We start from the raw sequence: 23,228 nt of genomic DNA, 5'->3' as shown, positions 1-23,228 counted from the left end.
TTGCAGTGCAGCATGTGGAGTGGAACAAGAGTGTTTGAGTAGATATCTTAATGTGACATGCATATAGGAGCTGTAATTAGCAGGCTCACTAGCTTTAATTAGTGGGTTTAAATGGAGGAAAGCTTTCACTCGCTGTCCTTTTGATGTGTGTGGGAGATGTTATGCAAATGCAGTGGCTTTTGTTCTGTGTTATTGCACGTACGTATGTATGTGTGTTGGATGTGTGTGTGTGTGTGTTTTTAAAAGGACACGTGAAGATAGACCAGCATTTTTGATCTAGCGATGCCTATCTGCCAGTAAACCAATACTTAACCTTTAAGAAGCTAAATATAAGAAACATGATGTATGTATGTGTGTGTTGGTGTGCTGATCCTCGTGTCCTTGCACAACAGTTAGAGATGCTCATGCAACACACAGGATCAGAGGTAACTGTGCTAAGTATGCTTCTCATATTCCTCTCTAGCATATTATGACATATTCCTTTATGTCCTGCGACCTAATAACCCGTTGTTCTTTGAAATGCATGAAATCAGAGTCTGTTCATTGGAGTCTGTCAGTCGTGCTCACGGTGTGAATAAAAGAATAAACCCCTGGGACCCCTCACAACAGTGTCTTTTCTGGTGTTCATAGTTGTTACAAAGCACCTGCGCAGCACCTGTGGCTGTGCATGTGCCATTTTAAAAGTACAAAACTGATAGAAGCATATTTTGTTTGCCACCAGTTTTGTGCCTTCCTTTTGCAAGAATATTCGTTGTTATCTCTGACCTAGTATGTGTCAAAAATCTGTAGTAAGGTGTGCGTGATTTGCTGTTTTGTTCTATAAAGAGTGTTAGTGTTTACATTGGGCTTTACCTTGCTTGCAGATGCCAAAAGATGTATTAACACTGATCAATAAAGGCTTTAAATGCGACATTCAGAGCATTAATATAGCAGCCAACCACTATTTGCTGTACAGATACAGTGTAGTAATGGCGTCCGGAGCAGAGCATGAGGTCACACTCCCTCTGTGTGTGTTGTAATCTGAGCTTCTCTGTGGTTTGTTGTTGTAAGCCAGTCTGGCCACGCATGCATATTAGTGCACGTGTATATCTCGCTGGCTAGCTCAGTGGTTCTCAACTAGGGGTCCAGGGACCCCCAGGGGCCCTTTAGTTCCAGGGGGAAAAGTTGATTTTCACTATCTAATCCTCTATAGATAGGAGCCCACTGTGAGTAGTAGTGTTCACACGGGGCACGGGTATGATGACTATATTTTGCATCTGAAGCGAGTCAAGACAAAATATTCTAGCATTCAACCTCGTGCCAGAAATGCATTGCCAAAATTTGCCTTGCATTTGGTGTGAACACATCATAGGAGTCACAAGAGTGACTATTCTGATCATGGGTTTCAGTTTCTCCATGGTTATCTCCTCAACTGTAGTTGACAACTACAGAATTTTGGTCGTAATTATATCTAACAACCAAAATTTTCCTCAGATGGAGGTCCTTGAAGCGAAATCTTATCAAATGGGGGTCTAATATGTATCAATTTAGGGGTCCTTGGCAAGAAGAAGTTTAAGAGCCACTGGGCTAGCTTGTTGGCGTCGCTTTGCATGGCGCTCATACAGCAATATGTGCTGATAACAGGATGGCGGCATCGCTGAAGCATGACGCCTAACGACCCCAGGTAACAGCTTTAGCTCTGTCAGCACTGTTTATGAAGTTAGCACAGTTAGCTGCTAGCTGCTGCCGACAGAGCCACCTCCATTACTCATCATACTCTCAGAATTTTGCATATAGAGCCCATTTCATATCACTTATCAACCTAAAATGCCTTGTTCCAGCTTCTTACATTTTAAAGTATGCACCTTTTCTCATTGTTGTATAATATAAATGCATAAATATAATGGATAAACAAAGCTAATTTAAGACACAACTTTGGTTCTTGAAGCCTCTTGATTTCCTAACATTTTTTAGACTACATCATAAATTACTTCCAAAAAACAGAAAAAAACATGTAAATGATGATGAAACCATTTTGAGCTGTAGTCTGAAAACCACCACTACTTGTTAAAGAGCAAACAATACAAAGGAAACCAGTAACCTGCGGACACTGACAGATGTCAGTGTCCAAGTGTACAGTCTCCACCAGATCCTGTGATGTTCTTTTTTGATGGTAGTTGTAACATAGTGCAGCTTTTCATCATGTAGGTATTAAAAACTCATTCATATTTTACTGAACATTACTTCAGCTTCTCCTGCTCTCATCCCTGTATGTGCAGTGGCTGTGAGACGGGGGAAATGATGTATCAGCACTGGAAACCAGATTTCCTGACAGGTTTCCCATTTGGCTGATTAACTAAATTGCTCATTTACTCTCTGGTATACGGGCTCACTTTACTGAATTTAGTTTCCTGGGCAACAGGTCACAGTGACTTAGCAACTTGTTGACCCGCTGGTTTACTGCCTGCTGTGGTCATTTGTAGCCGCCTTTTGAAATGATCACAGTGAATCGCTGCTATTCTCAGTGAGTGTTTGTCTCTGAGTGAGCTAACCAAGAGTGAGTCAGCAGCAGTGACAGAAGTAACTGTGCCGCTCACTCACACACACAAATGCAAACTACTGTGCACACATGCATGTACAGTTTATACTAGCAACAGGATACTGCTGGGTACTGAAGAAGGATGTATTATAAAGTAATATGATCCCCCTGGACAGATTGTGCAGGCTCTGTATCAGCTTCACTATCACTTTTCTGAATCTTGTGTATGTGGTTTACTACATTCAGGTGTACAAAGCAGGCCTTCACCCCATATACGCTATAGGTTACAGCATAGAGGCTATATATGACAGAAAGACACCACCATTGAAGTGTCTGTGAGCAGACTTTACGTCTGAAGGTGGAGGATAAAGGGTTTTAGCGTGTCTAATCCAGAGGCAGGTTCTAGAAAGCTCCAGAAGGATGCTGTGTAACCTGGATTACGGGGACAGACAAATGCCAAACTGGAGGAGGAGCCACATCTGAGACTAAAATGAGTGTCTGGGTGTTAGATTGGAAACTAGTGTTCACGCTGCTATCAAGCCCCCAGCCAACACCAGATTAAAATAAAATGGAGCTTCAGTGATTCCTTCTGGGGGAATTGGGCGGTTTCAACAGCAGATAATGGGACTCAGCAGAGGAAAATGTTCCTTTTCACAGGGAACTTACTGAGATTTGGGTTGTTTTTTTTTTTTTAGAGGAAATGAGCCGATCAATCAGCCACACCGGTCGTGATTGGCTGGCATACATTTTGAATTGGTCATTTGACAGAGATTACGTTGACAGATGTTGTACTATTGTTTATTGATTTTCATTTTGGTGTTCAGAACTGAACAAACAAATCAGATATTATTTTTCAAGGGTGGAAAAATATCAAGTAAGGAGAATACATGGTTTCACATCTTCGACAGAGGTGTTAAACATGGATGTCTGCCCAGTTTGCATCAGAAGATATGGAAGGAGATCATTAAATTAAAGGATAACACCGCTGTGATTAACGGACTCAAGCACTGACAACAGCCTTGATTTACATGCCAGGAAATTGAGATGAATTACTCAGGGCCAGCCCTAGACTTTTGGGGGTCCTAAGCAGGATTTAACTTGAGGGCCCCCCTACTTGTCACGTGTTACTTAAATATCAGTTTTAAGCACATGAAGTAAAAGTAAGCATGTGAAGACTAAATTGGGACATATTAGCAACGACACTATCTTTAAATAGACTAGAATAAATACAATATATGTCCATTACCCTCTGCTAAAAGTTTGTTGCATATTTTAGTGTTATGTTTTCATTGGAAAGGGCTGAATCTCTTCATGGGTAAGATGTTGAAATGGATGTAGCCATCGTGACATCGGCGGTTGGTTTGTTGAGTCTTGTTTTGAAGCCTCAAGTTTGGCATTTTGACAGTCGCCATCTTGGATTTTTGGTGCCAGAAGTGAACATACTTGGACAAGAGGGTTGGAGCTAGGCAGGAGTGAGGGGGTGGAATCTGACTCATAGACTCACAGCATGTCATTCAAAGTGGCGGTGCCCCTTAAATATGTGTGATGTTGAGCTTTAATAATATCTGGTGAGTTATAGAAAAAAAATCATCCCTCTGTACGGTTTTCATGAATGGGGATATTAGCTGTAGAGACTAAAACCGTTCTTTGAACCAGGCTGTAAGCATGTTTACTTCATGTTTTGTTCTTAGAGCCAGCCTCAAGTGGCCATTTTAGGAACTGCAGTTTTTGGTACTTGAGCATTTGCTTCATTTTTCAGCCTTGGAGGTTGCCGCTTGAACACAACTAAAAAGAGGATCTACAAGACAACCATATGATGAAGCACATACATTTATGTCAGATTACTACTAATATTGTGTTAAGTCTCATACAGTCATCTAATGAGAAAGAAAGTTAAAAAGGAGCTCTGTTAAATTGCCCGAAAGAGGAACCAATACATAGGGACATGACATATGGCTGTTGCAATATGAAAAGAATAATACCACTTTGTTAAATCAATCTCCAAATGTAATTTATTTAAATTCATCTTGGGCTGCAGTGCTGGAAATCTGCTGTAGCTTGTGAAGATACTTATTCCAGTTTGTGTGGACTTTTGTTCTTGTCTTGTCCATTAATTTTGTTTTAACTTAATGGCCCTGCTCATTTCAGTTTAATGGGTAGGCCAGACTCTGGAATTACTTGTTACTTTGGGATAAACATTGTAAAGAATGCTGATGTAGACAGCATTTTGTCTGAATTTCTTTAGTACCTAGATATCCAGGGACCTCAAATGGTCACTTACAGTGTACAGGCAATGCCAGCATGACTCAGCAGCAAACCGATTAATGATGTTAAACTGAATAATTTTAGGTTTTGGACTGTTGTTGGAATAAAGCAAGACATCTGAGTTTTTATTTTTACCATTTTCCTGACATTTTGTTGACCACATGATTCATTGGTTAATTATGAAACAAACATCAGAACAATCAAGAATAAAAATGAACGATACATATGTTGGCTGATTAGTAACAAAAACATCTAGTGATACACTGAATATTCGCCTTGTTGACTGCCATCAGCCTCTTGGCAAATAAGATGACATTTTATTTTTTCAGATTAAATGCAGGACTAGAGACAAACTGTGTCCCGCTGTCCTGGGGACAACAGAAAACACATTGGGGACGAACAGAGATCTTTCCTGGGCTGCCCTCAGTACAAAAGGACACAGTAAACTCACTATTGATGGGTCAGGGGACACACCCTATGTTTTCCCCGATAATGCTACATTGTAAACGGCAAATCTGCGCTGAAATTAGCTGCACTCAGTTAGGCGAACCCACGACGCTCGGTTACAATACACTGGAAAGTGGAGGCAACAATGAACAACATAGATGAAAAACCTGGCTATTTTTGTTGTTTTGATTCCTCCGATCTTTTATTACCAATTTTGATTTTGTAAAAATAACGTGATCTGTGCCGATACCCGATCGGGACATCTCTAGTTTAAAACATTGCAGTGAAAATTTTATATTTATTTATTATATTTATTTATTTGTGTCACTGCGACAAAAGGGGGAAGAAATAACAACAAGACTAAATAAACAACAACATTTATATTGGCTAGCGGCAAAAAGTGTTAATATAAACATCGGTACCAGTCCAGAATTTCATAATTGGTGCAAAAATTTCATTCCAGAAACGGCAATGGATTATTTAAGAAACTGTTTTTATAACATAGTTTGTTTTCTAGAGGCCGCAGATAGTGTTTATCACAATTGAATTGAATTGAATTGAAAAATTCCATAACTTGATCAGAATTCTTTAAAAAGTAAAGTCAAGTGATCCTCTGTCAAAATCACCAGAGGCCCTACAATAAGATCTTATTGTGATACTGAAGTCACGATACAGTATTATTGCCATTTTAAACGTTTTGCAATATGCTGAGTATTGCAATAAAATATATTTTGATTTATTACCTTTTTAAAAGTGTAAATGATGTCCCCAAAGTAAAAATGTATCTTATTAGATAGCGCAGATGTTGACAAAGTTTTCAGTCTATTCATCTCACTTGATTGTATTTGTAGCAAAATGTATATAGTGCACTGAAAAAGCAATTGATTATATTATTCTAGTAGGCTACCCAAAGTTTAATTTGTATTTGTGATTTTAATGATTTATATAATAAAAATGAATAAATACTTGGCTCTGTGTGACGATACGATAATGCCACACAAAAATATCGCGTTACTATGCTGTATTGATTTTTTCCCCCCCACCCTCATCAAAATGTTTCATATGTGTCTATGTATTTAAAAAATTGTCTCTCAGACGTTGGTATTTACCATGAAAATCCAGTATCATTTGGGCTAGAAACAAACCATTGTACGAAAATGACTTCATTGTCTTTATTACAGCTCAAAGTTGAATTGTCCTCTTTAACTCGCCTCATTTCTCATCTCTCCCCCTCTCTCCTCCTCCTCTTCCTCCCTGTCAGATGATGAAACATGCGTGGGACAGCTACAGGCGCTACGCCTGGGGTTCCAATGAGCTCAGGCCCGTCTCCAAGCAAGGCCACTCCAGCAATCTATTTGGTGAGTGAGAGACCGTACACACACACACACACACACACACACACACACACAAACACACACGATTGATCTCTTGTCCCTGCCACCAGCGGCCTTGGCCTTTAGATTAGCAGCCAAATTGGCCGTCAGTTAGAGTCATCCATCTATGGATGCCTCTAAATGTCAACTTTATCATATATTTATATTCTGTTTGTGCCACTTGCCAGTTGTTGGTGTTAATGAGTGTGGTGACGTGTGGTGTCTTCTTCTGTCCCCGCTTCTTTTTCTCTATTTCACACAACTCTGTTCTGAAAACTTTAATTCTCCGTCTGCCTTTCAGTTGTGAAACAAACACAGAGCACGCTGCTACATGACTGCAGGGCCTCGTTAATAAATATCACATACACATGCGCTCACACGCACTTTGTTTAGGGTCTTTCTGCTGTGACTGATACGAGTGATCACCCCCAACCAACTTTGATTGTGTGTGTGCGTGTGTAAGTGTGTGTGTGTGCAGCCAAAACCAAATTAAACTAGGATAATAACTGCATCTTTTTTAAGTACTTTCTTATCCCCCAGCCACACACGCACACACACACACGCACACGCTACATGTTGCTCCTCCTGTTGTCTCATTGTGTTTTGTTGGCTGAGATCGTTGGCTTAATAAAAGCTGGACTCAGAGAAACGCCGCCAAAGTAAACATAAAGCTAAAAGGAGAGGATTCCACAAATCTGTTATGACGGCAGCCGTGCCAATGGCAGAGGATCAATACGACTCATTAAAATCACATTTAATCTGTGATGTATTTGGTTTTGTCTTAATTGTGTTGAGAGATAAAGGGAGCAGAGATTTGAAAGGATTGAGATAAAACTGGCTAATATTTCAAAGATGGTCCTAAAACTGATAGTCCCGAACAATCCTCCTTGTTGACACTGTTGTGAGCCGAGATCATGGATGCGTTCATTGAGATTTTGTGTACTGTCTATATCTTAATGTTGCTATGTGTGTAACTATGTGTTGCTATGTGTATATCTGTACATTTCTGTGTACCGGCTATGAAACCAAATATCCCTCTGAGACAATAAATCTATTTTGGATGCAGTTGTCGCTTAGTAGAGGGGGTGGACACAATCTTGTGAGCAATGATGTAGTAAAAAAGAAAAAAAACCATTCATTTAATCTTTATTGAGACTGTGTTAGATCAGTGTACACGCTCTCTTTGCAGGTGTTTTGTCTGTACTCCAAGTGTTTGTACACATAATGAATACTGTGATTTATTCTGTCTGATTGGATTAATAAGAGCGGGAATTGGATTTTTAATTTGTGAAGAGCTCTTTCTCTCTCTCTTGACCTAATTAAATTCTCAGTGAGAATATTTGTTTNGTGTGTGTGTGTGTGTGTGTGTGTGTGTGTTTGTGACAGTTTAGAGTAGTGTCGTTGCAGGCTCTTGACTAGATAAGATGGCATTCATGTGTGAAAGAGGTAGCTGTGCCTCCACTGCTGATAAGACAGGTCTCTTGACACCTAAATACACTCATGTACTTGATATGGTTTGAAGTTTTTCTCAGTGTTTGTTGTTTTTTTTATGTTGCTCTCTTATGTGAAGGTGCAGGTCTGTGTCAGTGAAGCCAGAAGCAGAGAAACTGTTTATATTTGATTTATCTTCTCCTCTGTAAGAACACTATATTCCCCTTTAAATAATTTACAGTAAACTGCCTGTAATCAGTTGGTAACATAAAAATGTAAATGGTGTTTTAAAGTAGTATAAATTAATTGTTGTTAGTGTAGGAACAGATGAATAAGCTGTAAACACAAACGCATCCAGCAGACACGTTATTGGCCAGCCCAGTTGCCAGAAGAAAATGTTGGCATTGTACATTTTTGCAAACTACAGATTTTTTACATTTGCACCTTTCATATGTATTATGTCAACATTTTTAAAGTGGTGTAGTATATGAGCTGATTTTGTCACTGGAAGGTGGAGGGGAAGAGGGATGATGTGTCATCTAGGTGAGCAGCTGCCACGCTGAAGATCACTGTCAGAGTGGGTGTTTTGTAGCGACCTGTCAGTGCGTTTACATCAGCTTTTTAGGCTCAAAACTTGGGTGTTTTGTAGAAAACCCCTGGTGTGTTTCTGTCAGCATTTTAGGCTCCAAATGTGTGGGGTGTTTTTTTTTGTTTGTTTTGTTTTGGGGTTTTTTCTTTTTGGCAACAACCCCTCTGTTTGTGTCCATCTGCTTTTTAGGTTCCAAAAGTGATTGTTTTGTAGTGGCCCGTCGGTGTATTTCCTTTGGTTTTTAGGCTCAGAATATGGGTGTGTTGTAGCCACACATCAGTGGGTTTTCATCGGCTTTTAGGCTACAGATGTTGGTGTTTTGTAGCGACCTGTCTGTTTTTCCAGCAGCTTTTTAGGCTCCATTCATGATTGATTTGTAGCGACCCGTCTGTGTTTCTCCAGCACCTTTTTAGTCTCCAGATACTGGTGTTTTGTAGTGGCCCCTTGGTGTGTTTCATTTGGGTTTTTTTTAAGGCTACAAAGGAGGGTGTGTTGTAACTACACATCGCTGGGTTTCCATCAGCTTTCTAGGCTCCACATGTGGGTGTTTTGTAGCGACCTGTCTGTTTTCAAGCATCTTTTTAGGCTCCAAAGGTGGGTGTTTTATAGTGACGTCTCGGTGGGATTCCTTTGTCTTTTTAGGCTCCATATCTGGGTGATTTGTAGTAGGGATGTCCCGATCCAGCTTTTTCACTTCCGATCCGATACCGATATTACAGCCTTGAGTTTTGGCTGATACTGATACCGATCCGATCCGATCCAAGCGCGTATTATACATATTCACTTATTTTGTTGTCAGTCATGTTAGAAAAGGTTTGATCAAGCAATATTACTCTAACAAGAACAACTACTTAATCGGGTTAGTTAGAATGATCCACAACAGTTGGTATGAGAAACTGACCCGTTTATTGTTAACAGGGTTAAATAAACAAACTTTAAACTTGAACATTAACATTAAATAAAAAATATAGCTGTTTGCTTTGGCTGCTTTGGCTCCTTAATAAATAGAAAATAAATCAACACAAGAAATCTTTAAAATGTCTAACATTGAATTTAAAATAGCAGACTCCACACACTTGTGCTTTGGCCCCCTAATAAATAAAAAATAGATTAACACCACAAGACATTGCTGACATTTAACAAACAATGCAACCTTTCCTTTTCAGTTATTTTAGTAGTGTCAGTGCAAGCCTGTTTAAACAAGCAATAGTCCATCCATGGCTCCAATTTCACTAATTGTGCCCAAAACAATGCCATCAGTGCTCTTTACTTAAACAGTAAGAGTGTAAACCAAATAAAAATATCACTCTCAAAAAAAAAACAGAGCAGAAAACAAATAATCAGTTAACTAAATTGACCGCTACTCTTCCTACTCTCCGTGTGTGTCTGCCGTCTGCATGCTGGCCTGGTGGATTGATAGTAAGAGCTGAAGCGGATCACTGGAATGGACTGCTTGAATCGCGGAGCGCTGGGCTGGCCGGAAAACCTGGATCGGATTCCGTGAAAAACTGGATTGGAATTGGATCGGATCGGCATTTTTCCATGCAGTCTGATCCGATGCACGTTTTTTGCTAATATCGGTGGCGGATACCAATCCAAATATCAGATCGGGACATCCCTAATTTGTAGCAACTTGTTAATAGGTTTCCACCTGCTTTTAAGGCTCCAAATGTTGGTGTTTTGTAGCAACCAATCTGTGTTTTTCCATCAGCTTGTTAGGCTCCAGACATTGGTGTTTTGTAGTGGCCCATCGGTGTGTTTCTTTTGTTTTTTTAGGCTCCGAATGTGGGTGTGTTGTAGCTACCCATCAATAGGTTTCCATCTGCTTTTTAGGCTCCAAAGGGGGGAGCTTTTAGTGACGTCTCAGTGGGTTTCCTTTGGCTTTTTAGGCTCCAAATGTGGGTGATTTGTAGCGACCTCTTCATAAATCCACCTGTGTTTTTCCAGAAGCTTTTTAGGCTCCAAAGATTGGTGTTTTGTAGGGACCCATCACTGTTTTTCCAGCGGGCATAGTGCCACATTTTTTGTTTTTGTTTTTGTTTTGTTGCTACTTTTCCTGCTGGGATTGTTCCCCCAAACCAGGTATTTTGAGCCAAAATGACATCATGACATCTTCCTAACCATACCTAAGTGTTTTATTTTTAATGGTTTGCTTGCTGAAAACAGCTTCTATAAGCTGGTTTGATGAGAGCAGTGAGATTGAACCAAAACAGTAAAGCTGTAAGCTGTTAAACCAAAAAAAGACCTGAAAGATGATAAAATGCCTTTTAGAGCTGTGGGAAACTACAGGGTTTGGTGTAGACATGTAGACATGGATAAGTGTAGCTTTAGATAGAGATGTACCGATACCACTTTTTCCTTCCCGATACCGATTCTGATCCCTGAACCTTAGGTGTCTGCCAATACCGAGTACCGATCCGATACCAGCGCGTAAAATAAAAATGGATGGGATATGAATTGTTGTATGTCTCAATTCCTAAAACTCTATGCAAAATATTAAGAAATAAATACATAATAGTAGAATGAATGCCATAAAACGTTTTTTATTGTTATTATTATCCAGTGTTGACATAGATCAAGACACAGGTTAAAGTGCAGCCACACAATTTGGTAAAAAAGACATTTTAAAGGCTACAGTAGAATGCTTTTTAAACTCTGCTCTCGTTTCCGTTTCGTTTTCCTGTAGCCTGCGTATGCGTAATGACGTGAGGCATTACGTGGTATCGGATTGGTCATAGGTTGTACTGATACCCGATACCGCATTTTAGGCAGTATCAGAGGCATTTCCGATACTGGTATCGGTACAACTCTAGCTTTAAATAATATTTTAGTTCTGATAAAATTATCTTTCAGTGCTGGTAACATCAGTTTATATATATTCATTTTAAAATAACTGCCACACAACCACTAAGCTACACTGGACCTTAAACATGGTGCAGACATGGACGTCACCTGTCCTTTGCTTGAGAAAGTGTCACATCAATAAACAAGCTTACATTGTATAACTACATTGCTCCAATTGACCCCCAAGGCCTGTGGTCGGCTCTGGTTAATAGTAATAGTTTTCTGTGCAGCCGTGCGGTGTTATTCAGAGTATAATGAATGGAAGTTGTGACTGAGTCTAATAATAGCAGCCTTACAGTAGTCCTTAATGCAGTCTTACCATCACTACATGAAAAGGCAAAGAGCAGAATTCAGAGTTATTTCTGAACATCAAGTGTTTCTGTACACTTACATCATCAGTAGAGCACGCTTTGCATTATTTGTGTCAAGGTGGGGACTATAGCTGAGCTGTTGATTTGTGCGTCTCATCAAATTACAGAAGTGACAGGATGACAGTACTTTGAGTGTATATATGCAGGGTGCTACGAAGAAGGTTTGAAGCCCCAGACTTGGGTCAGGACTGTATTGTTCAATTTAGGCAGTAAGATTACTCTTGTGATGTTGAGCCTCCTTTCTGTCTGTCTACACCCAGCTCTCTCTGAGAGACTCTTTCAAGCTTTACCTGTCAAAAAAGGATTGTCAGGCCACTGTTCTGGAAACACACACAGACAGGACAATATTTCTGAGATATTTAGGGAAATGTATTTTATGAGGCATGACAAGTTTGGTGTCAATCTGCAGCTAGATTTCACCATATATCCTGTTGCTAAAAAAAGTAAATGGCAGGTGTCAAATGTTTTAAAGGCCTTATATAATACTTAAGAAAGGAGGTGTTTTAATTGAAGTACCTTTGATTGAAATACATAACTTCAGCCTTCGCCGTGGGGAAAATGCCAAAAACCCCACTAAGTCGATTCCATTATACAGTGTGGAAGATTTACAGGCTCATATTTAATGATTTCCTTCTTATGTTTAATGAGGAAATTCAATCAGCTTTGTGTAAATTCCATCCACTGTTTCATTACTGGAATTTATCATACGTAAATGTAGGAAGAGAGAAGACAGCAGCTGTGTGAATACTAATTGTTAGATTAGCCTGTTTAACTCTCTATGTTAGTCTTTCTCAGTGTTTCTCCATCTCTGTCCATTCCTCATGTCTCTGCTATAGAAAAGTAAATAGGTTTTAGTTGGCTGCTCCAGCAGACCCCATCAGTAAATAAGACAGCTTGGCCCCAGAGCCTTGTCACAGCCATTTCCAGCTCCTATAGAACATGATGTATGACGATAATATTAGCCTGACCTGGAATATTATGCAATGAAGCCACTTTCCATACCGGAAGCTGTTTCCCTGATGCACAGTAACCTGGATTACTGGTTCAAACTGGCCAGCAGAATGGGCCAGGCTCTTAACAATACTGCATAAAATAATAATACAACAGCTCAAGTTACATTTTATAGAAATGAAAAAAAGTTTCAGGTTAACCTCAGAGCACTTTCCTGTGTTTATGTCACCACAATTCATATTTATGCAACTTTAGATCCAAATATAAAACTGCCCCTTATCGTTTGTGGGTTTTAGTGGCTAGTTAACAGAACAATATTGGGTGGAGACAGAAGACGATGTGTGTTTGAATATCAGGGGAGAAAACCTTTGTCTTTATTTCCAGATCAATGTGGTCTAATTCATTCATCTCTCCTTCGTCCTCCTTTAACGGTGAGGGAGGTGTGTTCAGACTCCGCTGTAGGTCTGTATTGAGCTAAACTCTAAGCCCACCTACTTTTTAGCAGTCCAATCCACTGTGAAAGATTTGATTGAAACTCCTCTTATGACCGTTCATCGCTCAAATATTTCATTTTATTGTGAAATAGTTCACAGGCTGCACGGTGGTACTGTGGTTAGCATTGTTGCCCATAGCAAGAAGGTTCCTGGTTCAACCCGTAGTTGGGGGTTCGAAGACTGTCTGTGTGGAGTTTGCATGTTCTTTCTGTGTCAGCATGGGTTTTCTGTGGGGACTCTAGCTTCCCCCCACAATCCACGGACATGCAGGTTAATTGGTGACTCTAAATTGTCCATAGGTGTGAATGTGAGTGTGATTGGTTGTCTATCTCTATGTGTCAGCTCTGATAGTCTGGCTACTTGTTCAGGGTGTACCCTGCCTCTTGTCCAATTTATATACCTTTATTTAATTAGGTAAGTCTTGTTGTGATCAAGATCTCACTTTCAAGAGAGACCCGAGTACATAATTAACGACACAAAACAGTCAGACCTTGACTTGATTTCGGAATTGACCCATTGGAACCAGAGTACCAAGCTTCAAAGTACACTGCAGTTCGTGCCAGGTGTGTGGTGCAAAGAATCTTAAAGCAATCTTTCCCAAATCAGCGTTAGTTCTAGGACCCTGCAGCAATGTCAGCTGGGATAGGCTCCAGCCTCCCCAGACCCCTAATGGGATAAGGAAAATGAATGAATATGTCACAGCGCGAAAGCTAAAGACACTCCAAGTTCTATTTCACTAGGACTTTAAAGGTTAGTTTGTTACATAAGATTGACAACTGGGAGGGGAATAGCTGCTCCCTTGTTTTGCTGTCCTCCAACAAGTTTTTCAACCATATGGTTGCAAAAAACTCCCAGACTAATAAATTGTAATTTTAAATAGATATTAGGGCTGCAACTAATGATTAGTTTCATTTTTCGTCATTGATTAACCTGACGATTATTTCCTCAGTCAGTCAATAAATTGTTTGGTCTCTAAAATGTTTGAAGAAAGTACAAAAAAAGCCCATCACAGTTTCCTTAATCTCAGGTTGCCATTTTCAAATTGCGTGTTTAGTCTGACCAATACCCACCCTGGATGACGGGTCAGAAACCAATCCTATATTGAGCCTGGGTAACCCATATTTATTCTCTTTTTATATTGCTGTTGAATGGAAGAAGACTACAGATGGGCTGGATCCTTTTTAGGGGGGTGGGGGTGTATGTCCCCTCTGTGGTCATTCCCTGAAGGAGCACAACTCCTTGGTCGCCAGCTGTGTTGTCAGCTGTTTGCTTCTGCAGAGTGTTTGGCTGCATGTTGCACAACCTCAGTGAGGCTGTAATGTTGAGCTTGCTTTTTGGTTTGTTGTACAATTGTTTTTTTGCTACTAGATACTTGAAAACACTTCATGCTCAACTCAAGCTTTCAAGTGACTAAAACCACCAGCCATATATCTTCCCAAAATGTTGGCAGGCAACTATGTTTATCTTCTCAACCAAGTACTTTGGCAACCAGCCGTGATTTGGGTATGTTTTATCAAACCGCATTACAAAATATGTTTTTTTCCCCCAACCTAAAACCTTCAATAGCAAAGAGCCAGAGATATGAGCAAGATGCAGTCTGCTTGTAATCTTGTATTAGCATTGACATGTAGTCAGTGTCCAATTTATTATCTCTGCTCGTGTCTTTCTATTAATGTGAGCAGCTCTGCTCTCAAGACAGACTCTAAATAAAGCCAGGGAAGTGTATAGGTCATGTTAGTATGCAACAAATTGTTTAAAAGGTCAAGATGCTGATTAATTGACTTTGGATGTGAGGCGAACAAAAATTAAAGGGGGCGTGGTTGTCCTGACAAATAACATCCATCTGTCTACAGCAGCTTGTTAATCAGAGGTGGGTGATGAGTTTAAAGAGCCTGATAATATACGTTCTCAATCTTTTTACTTTTTGCTATGAAATGGTTGCCTAAAATAACACAGTTTTGCTACCAGCGTTTGGGTTATTTCACTTGAGAGATTTCTATAGGTGTGCTTTTCTTCTTGCTTTACTCACTGGTTTAAAGTAAGGCTTACATACCTCTTTGCACTAATCAGGTTTCGGCAACATTTAAATCAATGTGATGACAGATGACAGATTGTTTGCAAGCCCACTGTCAATGATATCTGATCAAATCCCATCCACACAGGCCTGATGGAAAAGATAAGCTGAATTTTTGAGCTTTTAACTCTTCATAGAGAGAGTTTGAGCTGCTCCTGTCTGGACTTAACTTATTGGTCCTACCAGCCTATTTGCACTGTTGTATCATATATATTGTTCAAGTGTATGTTTGTAATAGTGTATTTTGTTAAGTGCCTGTACCTACCTTTGATGTGTTTGAAATAAGCTACTGAGGAGGACAATAAAGCTGTCTGTCTGTCTGTCTGTCTGTCTGTCTGTCTGTCTGTCTGTCTCTCTCTCTCTCTCTCTCTCTCTCTCTCTCTCTCTCTCTATCCATCTAACCATCCATCCATCTAACATCCATCCTTCTATCTAACCATCCATCCATCCACCTATCTAACATCCATCCATCTAACATCCATCCTTCTATCTAACCATCCATCCCTCTACCATCTACCCATCTATCTATCTAACATCCATCCATCTATCTACCTAACCATCCATCCATCCATCCATCATCCATCCATCCACCTGTCTAACCATTCATCCATCTATCTAACCATCCATCATCCATCCATCGATCCATCTATCTTACCATCCATCCATCTATCTGTCTAACCATCCATCCCTATCTAACCATCTGTCCCTTTATCTGTCTAACCATCCATCCATCCATCCATCCATCCATCCATCAGTCTGACATCATCCATCTATCTAACCATCCATCCATCTATCTAACCATCCATCCATCCACCTATCTAACCATCCATCCATCCATCCATCCACCTATCTAATCATCTATCCATCCATCTATCTAACCATCCACCCATCTATCTGTCTAACCATCCACCCATCTACCTATCTAACCATCCATCTATCTACCGAACAGTGGGCTAAGAATGCTTGCCAAACTTTTAAGATTGGACATTTAAAAGTAAGCTTTCGGTTGCTTTGGCACATGTAACATGATTCAGATATTTAGTTTATGGAGACTGTTATTTTGAAGGACTTTCAGAAATATAAGAAGCCTAAAAGTTCAAATATTGCTAAACATTACAGCATGATAATTATATTTGTAAAGCCCTCTATATCATGAAAATGTAAGGCACTATAGATAATCCAACTCACAAATAGAGGTGATTCATTTTATACAGCATCAGCATTAATGACTTTTGTAAGTCTGAACTGCTTAGGTGTTGGGTTATAAATTGAAATGACATTCAATAACAGTAACATATTGTATACAGATTTAAAATGAAGTGCTGCGTTGCAATAATAATTGAATTGCACATTGATTGGGTAACTGAAGGGCAGACTGATTGCCGTTTCATCCCACGTCTAGACTCTTGTAACAGCTTTTCATCGTGGTGCAAACAGTTTCAGTCAGAAACAATATTTCACCCAGAGCGCTCTGCATTCACCCTCCTGTCAGCGTTGCTCTATAAATACAGTTTGTGCTGCTCACAAATGATCTAGTTATGCGGAGGCTGACTGATTGTGTCGTTTTGGTTGCAATGTCGATAATATTGTGCCCAGTTGATTGATTAATTTAATAAAAGCATGATACGTCAGCTGTCCTAACCTCAGTATCTATAGGGCTCAGTGATTTAATCTGAGCTCGTCCTCCTTGTCCCAGTCTCCTCTCTTTGTGGGTTCGAATCATAGTTTGACCAATACAGAGTTTTGAAGGACAGAGTTTTATAAGACAAGACTATCTGTTCCAATAGAACAGCTCCCTGCCCTTGGAGATTTGGGAGATTCACCCCTTTTATAGCTAAAATTAAATACACCTAGAGGCGACGATGGCACCCATGTCTCCTCCTGTCGTCTCCGATCCCTCTCTCCATCTTTTAGCACTCAACTCCGCTGTCTATAACCGGCACACTGCTACTGAGACTCACCCACCAGAACAGGTACATCTCTGTTTCTAAATCCAGAGCGGGTCAAATCCCATTGTGACATTGCAGTTTGCTAACAGACACAGCCGGCGTACATTGCTTCAAGGAGAGGCTGTAACCTGCTGAATATACACTGAGCACAAATATAAACACTTTTGTTTTTGCTTTCATTTTGAGAAGAGTTCAGGAGTTGAAATAAGAGTTATGAATTGTTTTTCATGCATAAGAAAAACTTAATTCTCTCAAATGTTCTTCACGAGTTTGTTAAAATTTAGTGAGGACTTCTTGTTTGCCAAGATAATCCATCCACCTGACAGGTGTGGCATATCACCGTGCTGATTGAACAGCATCATTACTACACAGGTGTTCATTGGGATGGTCACAATAAAAGACCAAGGTAAAACCTGAAGTTTTGTTTTGATAAAAAACATTTATAAAGATTCACTTCTAGTGGTACAGCAATGCATTTTTTGGTCACAGATACCCCAGTAAATCGGTCACTATCTGGTGTGACACTATTTGCTTAATGCAGTGCCACACAGGTTGTTGATTGTGACCTATGAAACGGTGGCCTACTCCTCTTCAATAGCTGTCTGAAGTTGCCAGACATTGGCAGGAAGTCGAACACGCTGTCACACACGCTGATCCAGAGCATCCCAAACTTGCTCAATGGGTAACATGTCTGGTGAGTACGCAGGCCATGCAAGAACTGGGATGTTTTCAGCTTCCAAGAATTGTGTACAGATCCTCGCAACATGGGGCCGTGCATTATCACGCCGCAACATGAAGTGATGGCCGGGACGAATGGCACAGTAGTCTGCGTTTGGGAGGCTGGTTGGATGTACTGCCAAATTCTTAGAAACGACTTTGGAGATGGCTTATGGTAGCGAAATGAACATTCAGTTCACAGGCAACAGCTCTGGTGGCCATTCCTGCAGTCAGCATGCCAATGGCTCAAATTTTGCGACATCTGTGGCATTGTGTTGTGTGATAAAACTGCACATGTTAGAGTGAGCTTTTATTGTGTCCATGCTCACTAAAACAAATTTTAACTTTTTTTTTTTTTTTTTTTTTATGAGAGAATTAAGTTCTTGTTGTGCATACAGAAAGTCCTAGATCTTTTATTTCAACTCTTGAAAAATTGAAGCCAAAAACAAGTGTTGCAGTTCTATTTTTTTTCAGCGAAGATTTTAGCAATAAAAACTGTGAAGATTAGAAAGAGAAGTCAGATTTATAACATCTCCAAAATGTCTATTCTAATTGTAATATTTTATGCTTGAAGAGTATTTTGAATTATTTAGACCTCCTCCTTTCACAGAAGTCTTGTAACTGTCCAACTCTAACATCAGCTGTCCTTATGAACTCCGATCAGAACAACCACCAAGGGCTTTTTCCATCTAGATCTCACTGACCAGAATATGTTAAATGTCCCCTGGAAGATGAATTATTACCTTGTTAAGTTTCTCCAGATCATCAGGAGCTCATTTGGAGCTCAGTGCCAGTGAATTGTCGGCCCAGCCTTAAGCTGTACCCTGACTCCTGTTAGACATTATGGAATTTAATTTAATCTCAGCCCCATTATAAGCCATCGAGCCTGCAGTGTTTTGTTTTTTTTTTTACCAAGGCTTTATCCTGGAGTCTAGTTGTTTTTTTACAAGGACACACCGGCAATTGAAGAAGAGTTCTCTAATGTGGTGCTCTGACAACACACAGAAGACTGTTTTCTAAAATCAATGAACGCATTACTCTGATGGCAATGGATTTCAGTTGTACGAATGGGGTAGCAACCCTTCCTTTTTACAGGTACAGACTGCAATGTGGATTTTTTTCTACTTAGCTCTCTGGAAAGATTCCTCACAGCTGCAACAAAGAGAACATGAGTTTGGACCACAATTTGGATTGCAGCACTGTAATGGATTGTGATGTTTGATTAGTTTCTTCTATATAAGTCTCAGTCAGTTTTGACTAAAATTCTAAAGTTATAGATGGGCATTGATTCTGCATTTCACGTGACAAGTTACATGATGTACTCATGGGTTCGCAGTGAGGTTGGGTGATGTAACATGTAACGTAATTAATTACTTATGCTGTTAAGTGATCAGTAGAGTCGTAGGATTACTGTTTCAAGGAGTGATAAGTAATGGGTAATTAATTACATTTTCCACGTCAATGGCCAAATATTGGACAGGGTATATGGTAGTTTTTTAGCAAGAGGAAAGAACGAGATTGTGGTATGGACTAGACACCAACCAAACCGTTTAAATTAAATGATAAAGTTCAGAAATCACACAACTTAATATATTTATTTGTTAAACTTTTCCATTATATGTTCAGCTACATTTTCTGTAAGAGTTTTCTGCCCTTTACTATAATTAAATGTTCTTTCAAAGCCTCCTGCAAAGGTGTTCTGTAGGAGTACCCTAAATCATTTTTATTTTACAGTATTTACTTACCTGTGTGCCTTAAACAATCACATTTTAAGATATTCAGTATAAAATGGCAGCAGACTCTGCCTTGCAGAAAAACAAAATGTTGAATATTCGTGCAGTTGTAGAGGGTAGACTCCTCTTCATGTAATTAAAGGCCCTAAATTCACAGATATATTCAAGGGCATGACCTCAGTATGTCTCTGGCAAGGCCATGTCAACTCAAAAAATACATACATTTTGGAGTGCACAGTCGTTGCCCCTGTATTGCTGTCTGAGGTGTTTCCTGTCTCTGTGGTTTCCCCATTGTCATCTTTTTAATTGATACCGTTGACAGACTGCCGGTTGTGCTCCTCAACAGCCAAACAAGCTAAAGGTTGAAACAGGCTCTCCATGCCTCGCCTCGCCTCTCAATCTAGCCGAGGGCCAGCACTGGAGGGCACTCATGTGTTCAACCAACCAAAAAAAACTCCCCAAAGGGTGTGTGTCTTTTTTTCTGTCTAAAATAAACACACTTGACTGGGCCACAGCACATTAAAGGTCACTACTAATGTCTCCTGTTGTAGACAAAGAGAATGTGCCTGAATTTTTAGGTCGTTTGCCATCTATTCCAGTGTGACCTGGACTGGGCTAGGAGAGAACAGTGTGTGTGTGTGTGTGTGTGTGTGTGTGTGTGAAGTAAAACGCCATCTGTCTTGTTGGTCTAAGCTGTGGGCTGTTTGAGAGGAAAATTCAACAGACATGTCAAAATCTGACTAAGCTGAGAATACAGCATCAGTTCTGACAAATGGACTTCATCCTGGTGGCATTGCAAGTTCAGTGCATGGCTTACACATGTGATACACAACAACACGGAACAAATTTAATGTATTGCCTTGTATTTTGTTTCCTGTTGGGTTTGATGCAGAATTTGACTGATAGTGGATTTTTAATGGCCACTATAATAACGATAGTTTGGAGCAGGAAAAAGCCGATAGCCAATTAATCGGCCGATGACACGGCACACGCTCTAGCCTATTGCTCTACTCAAGTGCATATCACCAACCAGGGTTATAATCGGGAGTTTGCTCAACCTGCTTTCAGGTATGGACCCCAGAAGGCTACATAAACGTGTATATAGTTGTTCCGATACCAGTATCAGAAATACCTCTGATACTGCCTAAAATGCGGCATCAGGCATCGGTGAGTACAGCCTATGACCAATCCGATACCACGCACGCTATCGTTTGAACATCGCCATCGAGATGTGCGCATGTGCAATAGTCACATCGCAGGACATGCGATGTTTTCTCTTTTTTAGAACATGTGAACTTTTGTTTTGCTTCAGAAAAGCAGCTCTGAAGCTCTGCTCCGCTTGCTCCTCCGAAATGTTGTTGTAGTAACGTAAAAAGCGCCAGCAGACGGCAGGAGCTCCATTTGAAATGCCGTATGTAAACATACAAGCTACTGTATCCTCCACAGCCAAGTTCCTACAAATGTTTCACAATAAAAGCCTATTTAGAAAATGCAGGGATTCTCTCAGCAGAAGTTATAAGGGGCTTTTAATTTGAAACAAGTTCTGGAATTGTTGAGTTTGAAATGACGGCGCGATGTATTAACTATATCAAGGCAACAGGAGTGGATAAAAAGTAAAAATATAACAGAGGGATTAATAAATAACGGCCCTTTTATAATGTAGTCTGTTTCACATTAAGCTGGTAGCCTCTGCAGTTGTGGCAAGTAAAAGCCCCGCCACTATTTTTTAATTTTCTTACTTTAAGTCATCTGGTGAAAATTGTTGTATTTGTTAATATATGCCCTACATTCTACTGTAGCCTTAAAAATGTCCTTTTTATCAAATTGTGTGGCTGCATTTTAACCTGTGTCTTGATCTATGTCAGCACTGGATAATAATAATAAAAAAAAGTTTTATGGCATTCATTCTACTATTATGTATTTATTTCTTAATATTTTACATATAGAGTTTTAGGAGTTGAGACATACAACAGTTCATATCCCATCCATTTTTATTTTACGCGCTGGTATCGGACCGGTACTCGGTATCGGCAGATACCTAAGGTTCAGGGATCGGAATCGGTATCAGGAAGGAAAAAGTGGTATCGGTACATCTCTAAACGTGTACACACAGCTCTGTTCGTGGTCCTGAAATTTTAGCGACTGCTAGCCCGACACAAACAAGATATTTATCAGTCACTAATGATATACCCCATGAAATGCACTGAAAAGTAATAATGCTATCGAAATTATTTAGTAAAAAGGCTCACATTAACACAAATCATATGCAAAGAGCACAAGTCAACACAGATACCCCCGCGACTGCGTGACACCGCTGCTATAATACACTCATAAAGAATGCAACATAACGGTGTAGGCTACGAGAGGCCGCCTGTTGACAAGCCAAACAAGTTATAACAGGCTACCTAAAGAAACCATACAGGCACATACAGTAACATACATCTATCAATCAATTAACCCTCAACCCCTACACCCAAACAGAAACTAAATAAATTGGATTTGTTTTTCTGCCACTATTGGAGTTAACAATAGTGTATATACATTCCTATTGACACTGATTAATTGGCCAAACCGATGAATCGGTCAACCTCTAGTTTGATGATAGACTGCGGAAAGATAGTGCCCACGGGTCTCTACTGGTTAGCCTTCGCTCTGCACTGTGCACCACTGAGTTGGCAGGGAGCTAGCTAGTGGTGCTGCTTTTTTGGCGATTACTGCTGGTAACACTGTCCTGCTGGGGAAACATGGTAGCCACCCTCCGGTGTTCCCCAAGTAGAGTCCAGGTAGCTCTCTTGAGAAAGCAGCTTCAGTGTTTTAGGATTCGGTAGCCTACGTCATTGTTTATTTGCTAATGTTTCCATTGCCAAAAGTCGCATTTCCCTAATATCGATACACTGACTTTTACACCCCCTCCAAACGTAAAAACTTTTTTGCGATATTTCGGCCTTTTTACGAATTTCTGGCGTTTCCATTCAAGTTTTTTTTCGCAATTGTTGAAAATGCGAATAAAAATAGGTGGATGGAAACCCAACTTATGTTTGCACCACTAGCCGTGCTGACACTGCCAACGGTGATGCTAATGGGGACTCAAAATTAAGCTGCCTGCTGACCAGGGTGACATGGGGGCAGACCACAGGGTGGGTACAGTGTTTACAAGGTAACGCTGTTGGGTCAGATGACGTTAGTTGCAGTAATTGTCGAGTGAGCGGTCAGGGCTGCTAGCTAGCTCCCACCAGGCCTGGTTAGTGCGCAGTGCAGTGAATTTATGAGTAGCAAAACAAATCTATGGACCAACATGCTTAACTGGTCAAAAAATATTCTCACTGGTTGACATATATATTACATAACATAATATTCTCAACAGTTGACATCCTTAGGCAGGCCATAAACAATATGTAGTACATGAGCACAAATGTATGCTAGCATTTCGGTTTCAGGCAGTAATAGTTTAAAAACACATTGGTACTCATTC

At 40.1% G+C, this 23,228-nt stretch overlaps 1 protein-coding gene across 1 annotated transcript in view; it reads left to right on the top strand.

The window, feature by feature from the left end:
* Nucleotides 1-23,228, top strand: part of man1a1 (mannosidase, alpha, class 1A, member 1) — a 201,485-nt gene that overhangs the window by 46,484 nt on the left and 131,773 nt on the right. The window contains exon 2 of the mRNA XM_050057907.1: nt 6,492-6,588. Coding sequence (XP_049913864.1) covers nt 6,492-6,588 — 97 coding nt within the window. The remainder of the gene's footprint in view (nt 1-6,491; nt 6,589-23,228) is intronic.

This window comes from Epinephelus moara, chromosome 12, assembly GCF_006386435.1.
Source record: "Epinephelus moara isolate mb chromosome 12, YSFRI_EMoa_1.0, whole genome shotgun sequence".
Taxonomy (NCBI): domain Eukaryota; kingdom Metazoa; phylum Chordata; class Actinopteri; order Perciformes; family Serranidae; genus Epinephelus; species Epinephelus moara.
Note: the sequence above shows the minus strand (reverse complement) of the source record. Positions and strands in the feature narration are given on the sequence as shown.